General features: G+C 41.1%; 1 protein-coding gene across 3 annotated transcripts; it reads right to left on the bottom strand.

The window, feature by feature from the left end:
- Positions 1-629: 629 nt before the first annotated feature.
- On the bottom strand, positions 630-13,495 carry LOC146567747 (uncharacterized). Of its 3 annotated transcripts, XM_085287753.1 has the most exons (5): positions 13,287-13,495; positions 10,149-10,303; positions 8,122-9,321; positions 5,511-5,528; positions 5,319-5,375 (listed from the first exon to the last, which is right to left on the bottom strand). In XM_085287753.1, the coding sequence occupies exons 1-5, from the start codon at positions 13,324-13,326 to the stop codon at positions 5,331-5,333; spliced, it is 1,458 nt and encodes a 485-aa protein (XP_085143879.1). In that variant the 5' UTR covers positions 13,327-13,495; the 3' UTR covers positions 5,319-5,330. The 3 variants fall into 3 exon arrangements, with proteins under 3 accessions (XP_085143877.1, XP_085143878.1, XP_085143879.1); XM_085287751.1 differs by lacking the exons at positions 5,319-5,375; positions 5,511-5,528 and adding an exon at positions 630-4,510; XM_085287752.1 differs by lacking the exons at positions 5,319-5,375; positions 5,511-5,528; positions 13,287-13,495 and adding exons at positions 630-4,510; positions 12,952-13,280.
- Positions 13,496-14,531: the final 1,036 nt, after the last annotated feature.

The raw sequence follows: 14,531 nt of genomic DNA, 5'->3' as shown, positions 1-14,531 counted from the left end.
TCAAAGTTACAGAACAAGGCAAAGTAGGTGTGTTTCAGAAATGTAGAGGGAAGTAAATATTATAAACACACTCCAACATCAATTATATTTTTTCTTTAAAGAGACTTTTTTTTAAACTAAAGATGCTGAAGAGGTGTCTTCATAATTAAGATGAGGAGTGAAGCTTTATTGAAGTGTCTGAAGCTGCATGTAGGACGCTTCCCGCCTGCTCCGTTTCAAGGTCGACTTTCACAGTGTTTCCAGCTGTGCGCAGCAGAGCAGGAGAAAAAAAACCCTTCAACAGCTGGATGAGCGCCCTGCACAGGTAGGCCTAACTGAAGTGAAATCCCTGTGCAAAAATAAACTCCAACAAACTAGTCCATCTGCTAGAAAGCTGTGAAGCCTCTCAGGTGCAGCACTAATTTTTATCCTTTGTGACACTTGCGTGAGAGTCGTCCTCATTGGTTATAATGATGTCGTCTGAACCCAGCGCTCCTCGTTTTAGATGGAAGCTGGGAGAGGTTACTGCCTTATGTAATGAAATGACATTTATTTGTATACTTCCTTTATATTTAAAAGAACCCTCAACCTTCCAAGTCTCCAGCTCAAAAACCAAAAAGTTGATCATCAGGATTTAAACATCACAAATGTGAGCTTATTACTATAATTTATAACAGTGTGACAACACTTTTACACCTCCCGCCATCCTGCTACATCATCTAAACTTACAAAAATATGACAAACCATCGTCCAAAGTGATGCGCATCACACTGACTCGACCAACACTCGAACAACACATTTAGCAGGAATCACAAGTGATGGTGACATAAGCTGTACACACCCAGCAGACATGTCTGTAGTAAAAAAAACAAGCTTATTGGTTCATAGATGTGCAGAAAAAAACAATAAAATGCAAATAATCTGTAGCATTTCTAAAGTTTCCTTGCATTGAAATTTGAAAGCAAGTTGAATAATCTTCCTCACAGAAAACTCATCATAAACCATCATCAGCCCTGAAGCTGCTGGATCAGGACTTTCAGCTTCACCTGGAGAAACACTCCAGCCATCATTTACAGAATGTATTTTTGATCTGAATTCAGACATGAGAAAAGTGTCACCAGCTTTATTATTGCTGTCTATCATTATCATTATTGCTGCTTTCTGATTTTAAATCTATGAACGTGTCAGCGTGACGTCATGATTGTTTCCTGGTCTGGCTGTTTGGGCTTCTTTGGCATCATAACGATCTCTCATAGATTTCTTTTCACACATATTACTTCTGTAGTGTTCTGCTCTGTTTTTACTCCTCCCCATTTAAGTCAGCTTTCTTATGATTGGCTGGTTGAGATGTGTCCTGATGCATGCTCAATCATCCAGGTAGAAAATCCCATGAAGTTGATTCTGCAGATCTGGACGTAGTGTTTTCAGACTGAAGAAATCACTTGGATGAGTGATGAAACATTTCTCCCACTGAAAATGCCCGGCCAGATGAACAGACTCAGCTTGTGTGTGTTTAAAGTCTGAACCTTTGGCTCACAGGGAGTATGTGTATTAGGGCTGCCACGATTAGTCGACTAGTCACGATTATGTCGACTATTAAAATCGTCGACGACTAATTTAATAGTCGACGCATCGTTTGAAGCTTTGTAAGATCACAAAGGACGCAGAAATGAGTAGTAGGATTTAAGAGTGTAATAACGGACTGAAACAGAAGATGGCAGCACTGCATGTACAAGGATGCCAGCTGCCGTTAAACCCCGAAGAAGAAGAAGCTGTGTCCCAGAATTCATAGCGCAGCTGTCAACAATGGCGGCAGCTAGTTAGTTTTAATGTTACTCTTATTATTCTTTCTGGGTCACAAAATAAACGTTTAACATATTTTCAGGCGAGAATGTAGCTGTGTAAACCTCAAATATCTGCTCAGTTTATCAAGACACCACATATTTTCAAAAGCGCTCCGACGTTTTCGGAGACGTCTGTTACCCACTAGCTCGTTAGCTAGGCGGGGGCAAGGCTAACTAGAGCCGTGAGAACACCGGACTCCCGGCAAATCGTTTTCAAACCCACCGCCGTCTTTTGCTAGTCAGGTTAAACATGATATATGAGTCACTTAGATAACTTAAAAATGTTATTGTTTGGCTTTCTTTAGTATTTTATTTGTTCCTGAGTAAATCGGTTTGGCTGAGATTAAAGTTATAGTTTTTGCACAGCTGAATAAACTCAAGCAGACAGCTGATTATCAGAAGTGTGAGACGCTGGAGAATATACTCCGTTGTCCTGTTATATTTTAGAAAGCAAGGAGTTTATTAAACTTCACCAAAACAATCTGCAAATTTCATTAAAAATTAATAAACTACCATCTTGTCTTTATTTTTAGTTAGCACAAACACTTCAAGCTGTAAGCTAATGATAGTTATATAAGACCAGATGCTGCTGGTGCAATAAGCTGTACGCTGTACGTCCAATGGATGATGATCTGATTAGTCGACTAATCGCAAAAATAATCGGTGACTAGTCGACTATCAAAATAATCGTTTGTGGCAGCCCTAATGTGTATATGTAGCATTTGCCACTGTAATATACATAAGACAGAAAACCAAAATTATAATAATACGTACAAAGATTTACATTAAAGATATATATATATATAGAGAGAGAGATATATAGCTCCAGAAGCAGCTTCAACAGATCGCAGAGCAGATTTGTTTGTCTGAAACAAATCACAGGAAATTAATTTTGAATTGTGTGAAACCTGATCCCTGCTTTGTTTGGGGAACCAGACGAGGTCTTCCTGTTGTTTCAGATGCACTGTGTGTCGTCCTGTGTTCTTGCAGATGATTGGAAATGATCTTCTGCTCTGCATGATCACGCTGATGTTTGCATAGAGAAGATAATGAAGCAGGGCTCTAGAGTGCGACAAATTTTGTCGCAAATGTGACCAAATTTTTCAATGGTGCAACAAAAAAAAATCCTAGGTTTCACTGGTGCGACCAACTTTTCGAGTAAGAAAAAAAAAAAAAAAAAAATTCTCCGCAACTCTGAAAGTCTCCCTGTGGTCAACAACTGACACACATTATGCCTCTATTGTGGTCTAAACCAATCAGAGATAGCCAGGGGCGGGACATCTCAGATTGCCCGCAGTCCACATATTCCCGTAATCCTTCGTGTGTACATTTGAAAGTGCAGGTGGTTAGAGAGAGGTGAGTAGCTTGACTGAAGCGATATCGATTCATTAAATCCTGAATCAACTTATGAATATAAAAGTATTTTGCCAGAAATGCCAGAATATCAGGTTAAAGATCACAAAACTATTTCAACAACCACCAAACAGCAATTGAGAGCAGGTAAACGGATTCCACGCAAAGAAGTAAACATAGAGCAGACCCGACGCATCAGAATCAGCTTTCTGAAAAAGCACAGCGTATCAAGAAAACACATTATATGCTGCGATAAATGCACTGCCCAAGTCCCCCTCTCCTCACTGCCTTTCAGCGGCAGGCAGCAGCAAACAGGTCATCCAAAGGACTTTAAGCACAGGCAGTTTATCATTAACTCGTCTTTCTTGTATAACTGTGCTCTGACTAAAGAACTGTGTGTTGACAAGATTGTTAGTTAATCATTTACAAGTTAATATTGTCTGTATGGACAGCAATTTCCCCCCCAAAAAAGTGCACACGTAAAACTGTGGTTTTAAGCCACAGGTGTCAAACTCTGGCCCGCAGCCTAATTACATTTGGCCCGCGAAGCCATACCAAATTACTATTAGAGCTGGCCTACTGGTATTATACAGCTAATATATATATTGTTTAGTATTAAGGTTTGCTTGTTCCATATTCAGTTTTTCAGAAAAATGTGTTTGAGTCCAAAAGATTCATTCTTTTATCTGGAGGAATAAATATATTTCAATAAATATTAACGTTAGCCCGTGACTTTGTTCCAGTTTTGAATTTTGGCCCACTGTGTATTTGAGTTTGACACCCCTGTTTTAAGCAATGCAGTTGAAAAATTTGGGTGCGCCTAAGACAAGGTGCCACCAGTGCAATCGTGGCAAAAAAATGAGTCTAAAGCCCTGTGAAGTTTATTATTGCTGCACGCGGTGAAACAGTGCATTAGTGATTATGAAACTCTTCCCACGCTGTGATTACTGGTGTCTTCAGCACAGCTGTGTTCACGATGTGTACGATGACGTGAGTACGAGAAGCTTTTCTTCCAGTGTCTGGATATGAATGCTTTCCTCAACGTGGGCTAGTTTATGTTGTCGCAGGCCTTTGGCAAACGTGAATGACGTCCCACACTGGTCACAGACGTGCTTTTTAGTCCTGTGGAGGAGTTCGTGGCGTTTTAATGCACTCGGTGTGGGAAAGCCTCTGCCACATTCTTTGCAGTAGTTCAGTTTGTGCCCAGTGTGCATACGCTGGTGTCTCTGTAGGGTTCTTTGGCTGCTGAAGGATTTTCCACACTGGTCACACTGGTACGGTTTAACGATGGTGTAGTGCTGACAGGGCTCAGCACTGGGTCCACCGTCACTGCTCTGTGTGTGAGACAAAGACTGTGTAAGTCTGGGAATTAATAAAGATCACTTCTGCCACAAGACACCCACTGATATTTGTTTGAGTGTTTTTATGTGACTGATAGATGTACTTGGACATGTCACCAGAACCAATACTTATGATACTATTGGATCCCAAAATTCTGAAAATGTGATGGTATTGTTTCTGGATGTTCAGAACTGAAGGGGGCAGTATAGCGCTACAAGTGTTCTTCTGTCCTACATGCCAAAGGAAAAAGGAAGTCCAACACCACAGGAAAAACTACAAATAGCACAAGAAACTACATGTGGAAAATGGTGACTAGTGCTGCTGCCTTAAACTCTCTTTCAAATCAGAGTCAACTGTGAAAGTTTGTTTCCAAGGGTGACAAGGGGATGATAATCAATTCAGAAAATATAATATACAAATTGGAGATGGCACGATGCCACTTTTTTATGTCCGATACCGATATCATAAATTTGGATATCTGCCGATACCGATATAGTATTTTTATATATATATATAGTACAGTTCATTTTATAATTAACAGAACAATATCTTGCTTGTATGAGTTTATACTCAAGTTTTAAAAAAACAAAACACTTACCGTGTACGGAAGAGGACTCCCTTACTACATTTATTTATATTATCTGTATAGCACTTTAGAGCACACTTTTCACTTTATTAAAAGCACCTTATCAAGTACTTTATTTAGCATTGCACTTTAAGCATGGATTTGCACAGTAAAACATTTGCACACAAGAAGTTTAATTATTTATTGAATATTTATTGAGAATTTTAAAACGAGTTTGTAGCCTTGTTTCAGATATTGCACAGCTGCTCCTCATCAAGCAATGTGGTGGTTGTCTGTGAGGAAAAAAGAATGATGATTAAGATTGTGATTAAGGTTTACCAGTAAGGAAAACTAATGCAAATGTGTGTGGGGGAAATCTAAGAATAAAAGTGGTGCAAAAAAGTGTTTGTAAGATAATGATTACTCACCTTTCTTGCTTGTGTCCTCTTCAAGATGTTTGGGCAAATGTTTCCCGGGGGTCCAGACACCATTTAAAGGTTCCGGGAGAGATCACGGGTTAAGAGAGTGTGGTGAATCTTTTTGTGCTTGGGTTTTGGGGTTTTTATAATATTGGGTTTGGTGCATAGCTGGACTGGCCATCGGGCATACCGGGCATTTGCCTGGTGGGCAGATGGTGATTTTTCGTTTTTATGGGCCGATGGGTTTTGTTTTGGGTTTTTTTTCCGTTTTTTCCCATGACGGTATAAACACTGAAAGGTGGTGGATTGGCCAGATGCTGGGAGATGTGTAAAAATAACTCAGTTGTTTGGTGGTGGCTATTGCGGAGCTTCCACAGATTCAATAACATTAGCAAGTGGTGGAGGCCAGCAGGTGCAACACGCTGGCAGGTGGATGACGGAAAGACAGGAGGAGCAGAGACCCGAGGCGGTGAACTGAACTTCAAGTAAGAAGTTATGACCTGCAGTCTATCTGGTCAGATATAAACCAAGTTTAGGTGGAGTTTATTTTCGTTGTGCTGACTTTTTACAGTCAGTTACAATAACTCATACTGCGTACTAGCTAGCATGACAGAGTTTATATACTGCTGGGCGGGTGCTATGATGTTACAGATGTTGAACTTGTTTTATCTTATTTTATTTATAAGGTTTAGTTATTAGAGTTTCCAACCGTCCCGTAAAAAACGTAATCGTCTCGTATTCAGAGAAAATATTACGCGTTTCTTATTGAGGTGAAAAGGAACATTTTGTCCCGGACTTCAGCTACAATGAAAAAGACACAAAGCTGGAGTTATTCTGTGTCTTTGCTGCACAGCTGCCTCTTCTCCTCTCATTCTCTCCCCTCCCTCTCCTGTTTCTACTTCAATCGTGAAACTGATCAATGATCAGCTGATCGGCTTTTCTCTCTTGTTTGTTTATCGCCCACTTTGTGCCAGAACGGGGAAACCAGCGGATGTCGCGCTAAACAACAGCAGCACGTTTAAGCTTGATCAGCTGTTGTTAGAATTTATTTAATATTAATTTCTAGTATCAGCTGATGTTTGCTGGAGCCACAGCTGTAAAGCTGCTGGTCAGGATGGTTTGGATATGTGGTGAGAGGGAAACATGAAGATGAAACCAGGAGATGTCCTTACTGGATCATGGGGCAGACTGACAGCCTCGCTTCTGTCAGTCTGCCCCAGGGCAGCTGTGGCTACAACTGTAGCTGCTTCCACCAGTGCGTGAATGTGAAAGTGAATGAATAGTGGAATTGTAAAGCGCTTTGAGGGTCTTGAAAAGCGCTATATAAATGCAATCCATTATTATTTTAACTATTATTATTATTATTATTACCTGCCCCCCAACAAAACTTTGCTAGACCCGCCCCTGCACAGTTGCCAGCTGTCAGCTACATGGAAAAGGATCCTGGTGTAGAAACTAATAAATTCTAACAACAGCTTATCAAGCTTAAACGTGCTGCTGTTATTCAGCCACTGGTTTCCTCTTTCTGGCACAAAGTGGGCCAAAAAAGCAAACAAAGAAGAGAAACGGACTCGCGACAGAAAAGCTGATCAGCTGATCATTAATCAGTTTCATGATTGAAGTAGCAACAGGAGAGGGAGGGGGAGAGAAGAAGAGGCAGTCGCTCCATATATCGGTTGTTAAGCTTAACGTACTTTACAAACATTCAGAGATGAACTTACAACTTTCTCGGAGATGAAATGCCTTGTAGCGAGGCTCCAAATGCTCCACCAGACCACCAAAAGGTCTCACATGCCACAGCCGCTCTATCACATAACGCATGCTGCTCCGACGTGCTACGGTTATGAGCTGACTTACGCTATGTTGCAAGTTTTGTGAAGTGCTTTTGTGATATTTAATGGATGAGATTACAATTTTAGTAATTTAGTAATTCAGTAATTTAGATCAGTATCGGACCGATACCAATATGTAATATCCGACCGGTCCATCTCTAGTACAAACTATGTTACTATGATTTTCAGCAAAACACCTAAAACTCCAGCATCAATATCTGTTCAAAGATTAAAGCTGAGTAAATTTCAGTTCACAGTAATAACAATGCTGAAGTGCACACCACCATTGTGTTTGAGGCAGCTGGTATTACTGTTGACATCAACTTTGTTTCAAAGTCTAAAACACGGTAAATGCTTATACTAATGTAATGTAACTTTGGTGGTACTTTAGGAGCCATATATTTTATGAGGTGGTACTCATTCTGAAAAGTTTTAGAACCACTGGCCTAGCCCATCTTTATGTAGGGTAATAATTATTTTTTTTATATCCTCAGAGAATACTTTCCTATGATGTGGCATGTTAAACTTCCAGTGACCAGTATGAGAGAGTATGAAAGCAATAACATGAAATTCAAACACCTGTTTTCAATTGCACCTGATACCTTTTAAAGCTAATGTGTCACATGACACCAGGGAGGGAAAAGGGTAATTGGGCACAATTTGGACATTTTCACTTAGAGGTGTACTCACATTATTTAGGCAATAATGGCTGTGTTCTGAGTTATTTAGATCTAATTACTTTCTTGTTTTGAACATTCCCAAATTGAAACTGCACTAACTAAACTTACCTTACACTGACTGCACTTGAACGGCCTCTCCCTGGTGTGGATCTGTTGGTGTCGTTTTAGGACATCCGAAGACTTAAACGTCTTTTCACACTGGTCACACTTGTATGGTCTCTCCCCAGTGTGGTTTCTCTGGTGGACTCTCAGATCACTAATGCGTCTGTAGGCTTTCCCACACTCGTCACAGCGGTGTGGTCTATCTCCAGTATGGGTAATTTCATGGGCTTTTAAGTGGGAGTACTGCACAAACGGTTTCCCACACTGCTCACAGCAGTACACGTCCTCCCCGGTGTGCATGCGTTGGTGTGTTCTTAGGGTCTTTTGCAGGCTGAAAGCTTTTCCACAGAAGTCACAGTTATATGGTTTACTTCCAGAGTGGGTGCGCTGATGGGTAACCAGGTTCCCCTTACAAGTGAAATCCTTCCCACACTGATCACACCTGTAGGGTTTAAGTCCGCTGTGAGTGAGCTGATGTGTCTTTAAGTTGTCCATTCGAGTAAAAGACTTCCCACACAAGTCACAGCTGAACAGCTTAACTCCAGTGTGGATCAGCTGATGAGTTTTTAAGTGATCCAACCGGATAAAAGACTTTCCACACAGGTCACATCTGAAGAGTTTGATTCCAGTGTGGATCAGTTTATGAGCTTTTAACTCGCCCATCCGGGTAAAGGCCTTCCCACACGCATCACAGCTGAATGCTTTAACCCCCGTGTGGATGAGATGGTGTCTTTTTAGCTCCCCCATGAATTTAAAAGCCTTTCCACACTGATCACAGCTGAATGGCCTAACTTCTGTGTGGATGTATTTGTGGGTCCTGAGATGTTTTGTGGTGGGAAAATTCTTCCCACACTCATCACACTTGTATGGTTTCAGCCCACTGTGGAGAAGTCGATGTGCTTTTAAGTTGTCCATTCGATAAAAAGACTTGTCACACAGGTCGCAGCTGAACAGTTTAATACCCGTGTGGATCACCTGATGTGCTTTTAACTGACCCATTCGAGTGAAAGACTTTCCACACTGCTCACATATGAACTGCTTAACTCCCGTGTGGATCAGCTGATGTGTTTTAAAATGCCCGATCCGAGCAAAGGTTTTTCCACACACGTCACATCTGTGAGATTTATCTCCACTTCCTGTTGCTGTGAAGGACTTGTCAGCTTCCTGATAGGAGTCAGGTTTTGACCCATCTTCATCTTTTTCCTCCTGCAGTAAACAAAAACAAAAAGCAGGCAGTAAGTGAAATGCAGAGATGGAGCAAACTTACACTACAAAGTCTTTAAGTTACTGAAGTTTAAATAAATTCAAGAATCTGCTGTTGTGTTAGGAGTTCTCAGATAAATAAACAGATCAGATGTCGAAGGGGAAAAAATCCTGCTCATATCGACACTGACAGGGACTGGGTAATGTGCTAAGAATGAAAGGATGCCACATCATTTGATAGAAATAAAAATGATCAACCTACAAAGGACTAAATTCAAAGACACCCTGGAAATCAAAGTGAAACAATGATGTGGAAGGCTGGTCCATTTTGCTGACAATGCAGAATGGTACTCAGCAGTTGGTACGGACCACACGTGCTTGTATGCATGGTTGACAGTGTCGGGGCAGGCTCCTAATGAGATAATGGACGGTGTCCCGGGGGAACTCCTGCAAGATCTAGCCCATGGCATCAGCGCCTGCACAGTCTGAGGTGCAACATAAACGAAACATAACGTCCCAGATGTGCTCTGTTGGAGCCAGTCAGTCGTATCAATTCCTTCATCCTCCAGGAAATGCCTGCATGCTCTCACCACCTAAGGCCGGGCACTGACGTTCACCAGGAGGAACACACTGGGTCCTGGGTTGAATAAGATTATTAGAAACCCTGCCACAGACTGGCGACCTGTCCAAGGTGAACCGTTTGTCTGCAGGTATTAAACCATTTTTATTCAGATTTGTTTTCCTTTATTGAATTTTGATTTGAGGATATGTTTTAAAGGGCAAGAGCAGACAGTTCAAACAATAAAATGTTACTGTGAAACTTTTCTTACCTCCTCCTCTTCTTCCATTCCTCCTCTGTCAGACTCCTCTTCTTCTTCTCTATCGGATTCCTCCTCTTCTTCCATTCCTCCTCTGTCAGACTCCTCTTCTTCTTCTCTATCGGATTCCTCCTCTTCTTCTTCTCCTCTGTCAGACTCGTCTTTTCCTGAGATCAAACAGATCTTTATTAGGCTACCCTTGATTTTCACTTCTAACCAAACAGGAGACTGAAACCCGATTTAAAGCCAACAATCAGTTTGAACTCAGTTTAATTCAGTTACGACTCATTCAAATGAACCCAAACAGGTTTGATCATGAAGTTAAAAGTCAGGAAAAGAGTGAGTGCAGACCGCTAACATCAAAAAATAAAATCTGAACTAATAGCAGGCACTGAACGAGATAGGTTAAATATAAAGTAGAAGTTAGAGGGGACATGTTCTCAGCTCGATTAATGTTATTTCACTTTATCAGCATGACGTAGATCAGCTTATCTGCTAATTGGAAGGTTGTTGGTTCAATCCCTGGCTTTTTCGAACCAACAACCTTTGGCAAAATACTGAATCCCAAGTTGCTCCTCATGCTTCCAGTGTTTGTATTAATGTGTGAGACATGTTGTTGAAAGTGCTTTGAATACTCAGATTACATATTTCTGATCTATTTAAGAACCAGTCCTAAGTTATAGTAACTAATAACTTTATGAACTTAAGGAATATGTCAATTTTGCTTCTGAATGAAAAAGAAATTCTGCTTTTAGTTTTACTTGATTTAGTTCTGAAACACTGGGAGACGTCTGAGTCACCAGTTAGCATCCGACATGCATTTCATACATCCTGAATCGGGGCTGGACTGGTATCGTAGCACACTAGCCTTTGACCAGTGGGCTGACACACTCGTGGGCCGATTGGTGGATGTTATTTTTTTTTCTTTGTCATAATCATACACGCTACAGTCTGGCCTGAAAGCCTGCTGTGCATCGGCCCTACAAGCACCGACAGTAGCCTATTGATTCCTTTTTGATTACTGACACTGGATTGCCCAATCAAATTTCTGAACGTGACCGGTCACCCTACCTTCCCTGTAGAGCGGTGCACCTTGTAGAACAGAGACTAGTGTTGAAGAAGTGTTTGATACAGATGGACAAAGAAAAAAAAAAAGATGGAGCTGAAAAGCTAAGAGAGAAAATGAAACTAAATGAAGTAAAAGCATCAAATTAACCGACATGTTTGCAGCTGCACCGTCAACAGCAGTACCAACAACAAACAAAAGCCCTCACATTCACAAGAGGCTGCTGTAGCAAGCATTAGCCATGAACCATGCACCAACCTGATTAAAACTTTAACTCTATATCAATAATCAAATAAAATGAAACATGTGTATGCACAATACACATACACACAAAAATACATATTAGTGATGATGGTGGGCCTCCAGAGACCAGTCCAGCCCTGTCCTGATGAAATATGAAAAACCTCCAAAAAATTCATAAATGTTACCCAAAGACGGTGTGAATCAGTAGAGACTGTTTTAGGGGTAAGAAAAAAAAGGGGAATATTATCACCAAAAAAAAAGGCATAACACAACATGTCCAGGCACTAAGGCATTGTTTGGAAGAGTAAAGCAAGGCCTGGATTTCCCTGGGATAATGACATTAAACAGATACCAACATCTTCTTCAGTGATACAAAGATGCCAACAGAGCCATTATGGCTTCACCACCACAGGTGTACAACACCAAGGACGGGCATTTTCTGAAGTCTGTGCAGGAAATGGTGAGGGCGTGACCCCAGACACACACAGCTCTCCAACAGGCTGATGAACCATTTTTCTAACCATAACAGTGCAGATCTGTAAGAACTCACACATTAAAACAGAACACATACACTGACGCCACAGTACTTTCAAAAAGCATCACTGATGAAAGACAACAACTGTAGATGGACTCAGTGACCCCGACTATAAAAACTATGAGAAGCCTGAGTCTTTATGAAGATTAGGGAAACTGGTGGCCTTAAATCCAGTGTGGCTTGGTTTGCATTTCACTGAAACACTGGAGAAGAATTTAATGTCTGTATTCTTCATCGGCTGAAATTCACTCAGGATATCACAATCATGACCACCTAAGTGAAACACTTGCTGATTGGGATTATGCAGGAGTTTCAAAAGCTATGGAGACGTACCAGGCTGTTAACTGTGTGTAATTTACCTTACTGCCAGGTGTGAGGTGTATATGTTTGTGACTAAATGATCAGTTTCTGAATGTGTGAGTTCATCAAAGGGAATATATATATATATATATATATATATACACATATAAAACAATGTAGCTTGCCATAACCTGTGTGTGAATGGGTAGTTTAGATAAATCTAAGCTACGAATCCTTGAGGCCGAGTCCATAACATGCAACTGTTTCAATTAGATTGATTGTCATTTTAACTGACTTTTATTTTTATTTTATTTTTTATTTTATTTGTATTCTTTCACTTATTGTTGCATGTGTGTTGTTGCTGCCTGTGTTTGAGTAATTTCTGTAACTGTGAGACATCTGCTGCTGCCTATCTTGGCCAGGTCTCCCTTGAAAAAGAGGTTTTTAATCTCAATGGGATCTTCCTGGTTAAATAAAGGTTAATAAATAAATAATGACTGAATGTAGTGTAAAGCGCTTTGGGGTCCTTAGGGACTAAGTAAAGCGCTATACAAATACAGGCCATTTACCATTACCATATATTACTGAACAGATCGATACATCTTACATAATCTGATTGTTACAATTACAAACTAAATCTTGTAAACAGTGTAACACACACACACACACACCTTTGTCCTGCAGCAGTGAGCTGGGTATGTCAGTGATGTGTTTGTTTGGATGTGAGCAGCAGCTCTGATGCCTCTCTGAGGTGATCAGTGTGAGAGTTGCACGACTGCTGGAAACAGGTTATCACAGTAACTCAGTCCAGCGGTCAGCAATGACCTTCAGCCTCTGCTAACAGGCTAAGCTAAGTCCAGCCACAAAACAGCTGCTGTGCTTCGGCTGCTCGTTTCCTCTTAGTCGGGTCAAACTGTCAGGAGGCACCGAGGAAAGAAGCACCGCGAAAGAGATAAGGAGCCGAACTGAAGCCACACCGGATCCAGACTAACGTCAGCTCGGTTACCTTTAGAAGACCCCAGACCATAAACCGAGACCAGCTCCATGATGAAGCTCCAGCACTTTCCCCGGTGTTCAGATCAGACCCGCCGGGATGAAGTGTGTCTCAAAGCGGCGGAGACGAGCGGGCAGACTGCGTGTGTGCTTGAAGGGCCTGCAGTCTATGGCGGACACACAGCTGCAGGAATCTCGGACACTTTCCAGGATCCTTCAGCCTAACAGGAAGTCACAGAAACACTCACATCCGGTTACAGCTGATTCCAGTACTGAGCACAATTCAGCCAGTACAGTAGGCAGCCTCTACCTGTCCGAAGGTTCAAGACATAAATCAAACGAGCTGACGGTGAAAAATATAATAACTTTATTTATTTATGATAGCGGGTTATGACTACTTCATATATATACACTTTTATATATATATACATATTAAAAACGAGGAAAAAAACTGTCAAAGTTTTCGAGATTAAATTTGGAAGGATAAAGCCAGAGACTGGGCTCGCCTTACCTTTTCATAATTGTATAGTGGTGTTTATGGCCAGCGAATAAACGAATGAATGAATGAATGAATAAGGGGCTGGGGCAAGAGGTGGAGGTAAAATTCCGAAGAAAACCTCGAAATTTTCCATAAGGTGAAAAGTGACGCTACTTCACTTTATGTTGCGTTTGAATGAAATCGATCCCACACATGTAATAGCATGCATGCAGTTATAACTGTGCTCTCATGCAGTGTCGCCAGCACGCAGGGACCTCCATGGCACTGAAGATGATAACAGAATGATTAGAGATTTCTTATTTACTTCAGTCTGTGTGAATTTCTCTCCACCTTAACCCTGAAAACTGAACGAATGGTAACTGGACACAGAGATTTATTTATTTGTTGTTAATTGTGAGTTGTTTTTCCTTCTTCCGTGAATATTTTAATAGAAAGTTTGTGTTTCTTCTCATTTCACCTCAGTGTACTAGCCTGTACTTGAAGGTAAAGGGGTGAACTGTTTATAATAAATCCAGTCGTCCACTAGATGGAGACAAATACACATAGATGAATGCGGACTCTGGTTTAGTGAGTGCACAGGGTGGGCCATTTATATGGATACAGCGTAATAACATGGGAATGGTTGGTGATATTAAAGTCCTGTTTGTGGCACATTAGTATATGTGAGGGGGCAAACTCCTCAAGATGGGCGGTGACCATAGTGACCATTTAGAAGTCGGCCATCTTGGATACAACTTTTGTTTTGTCAATAGGAAGAGG

Source organism: Mchenga conophoros, linkage group LG9, assembly GCF_057382185.1.
Source record: "Mchenga conophoros isolate Kocher_MC1m ecotype Shallow Benthic linkage group LG9, M_conophoros_male_GT1.1, whole genome shotgun sequence".
In the NCBI taxonomy this organism is placed as follows: Eukaryota; Metazoa; Chordata; class Actinopteri; order Cichliformes; family Cichlidae; genus Mchenga; species Mchenga conophoros.
Note: the sequence above shows the minus strand (reverse complement) of the source record. Positions and strands in the feature narration are given on the sequence as shown.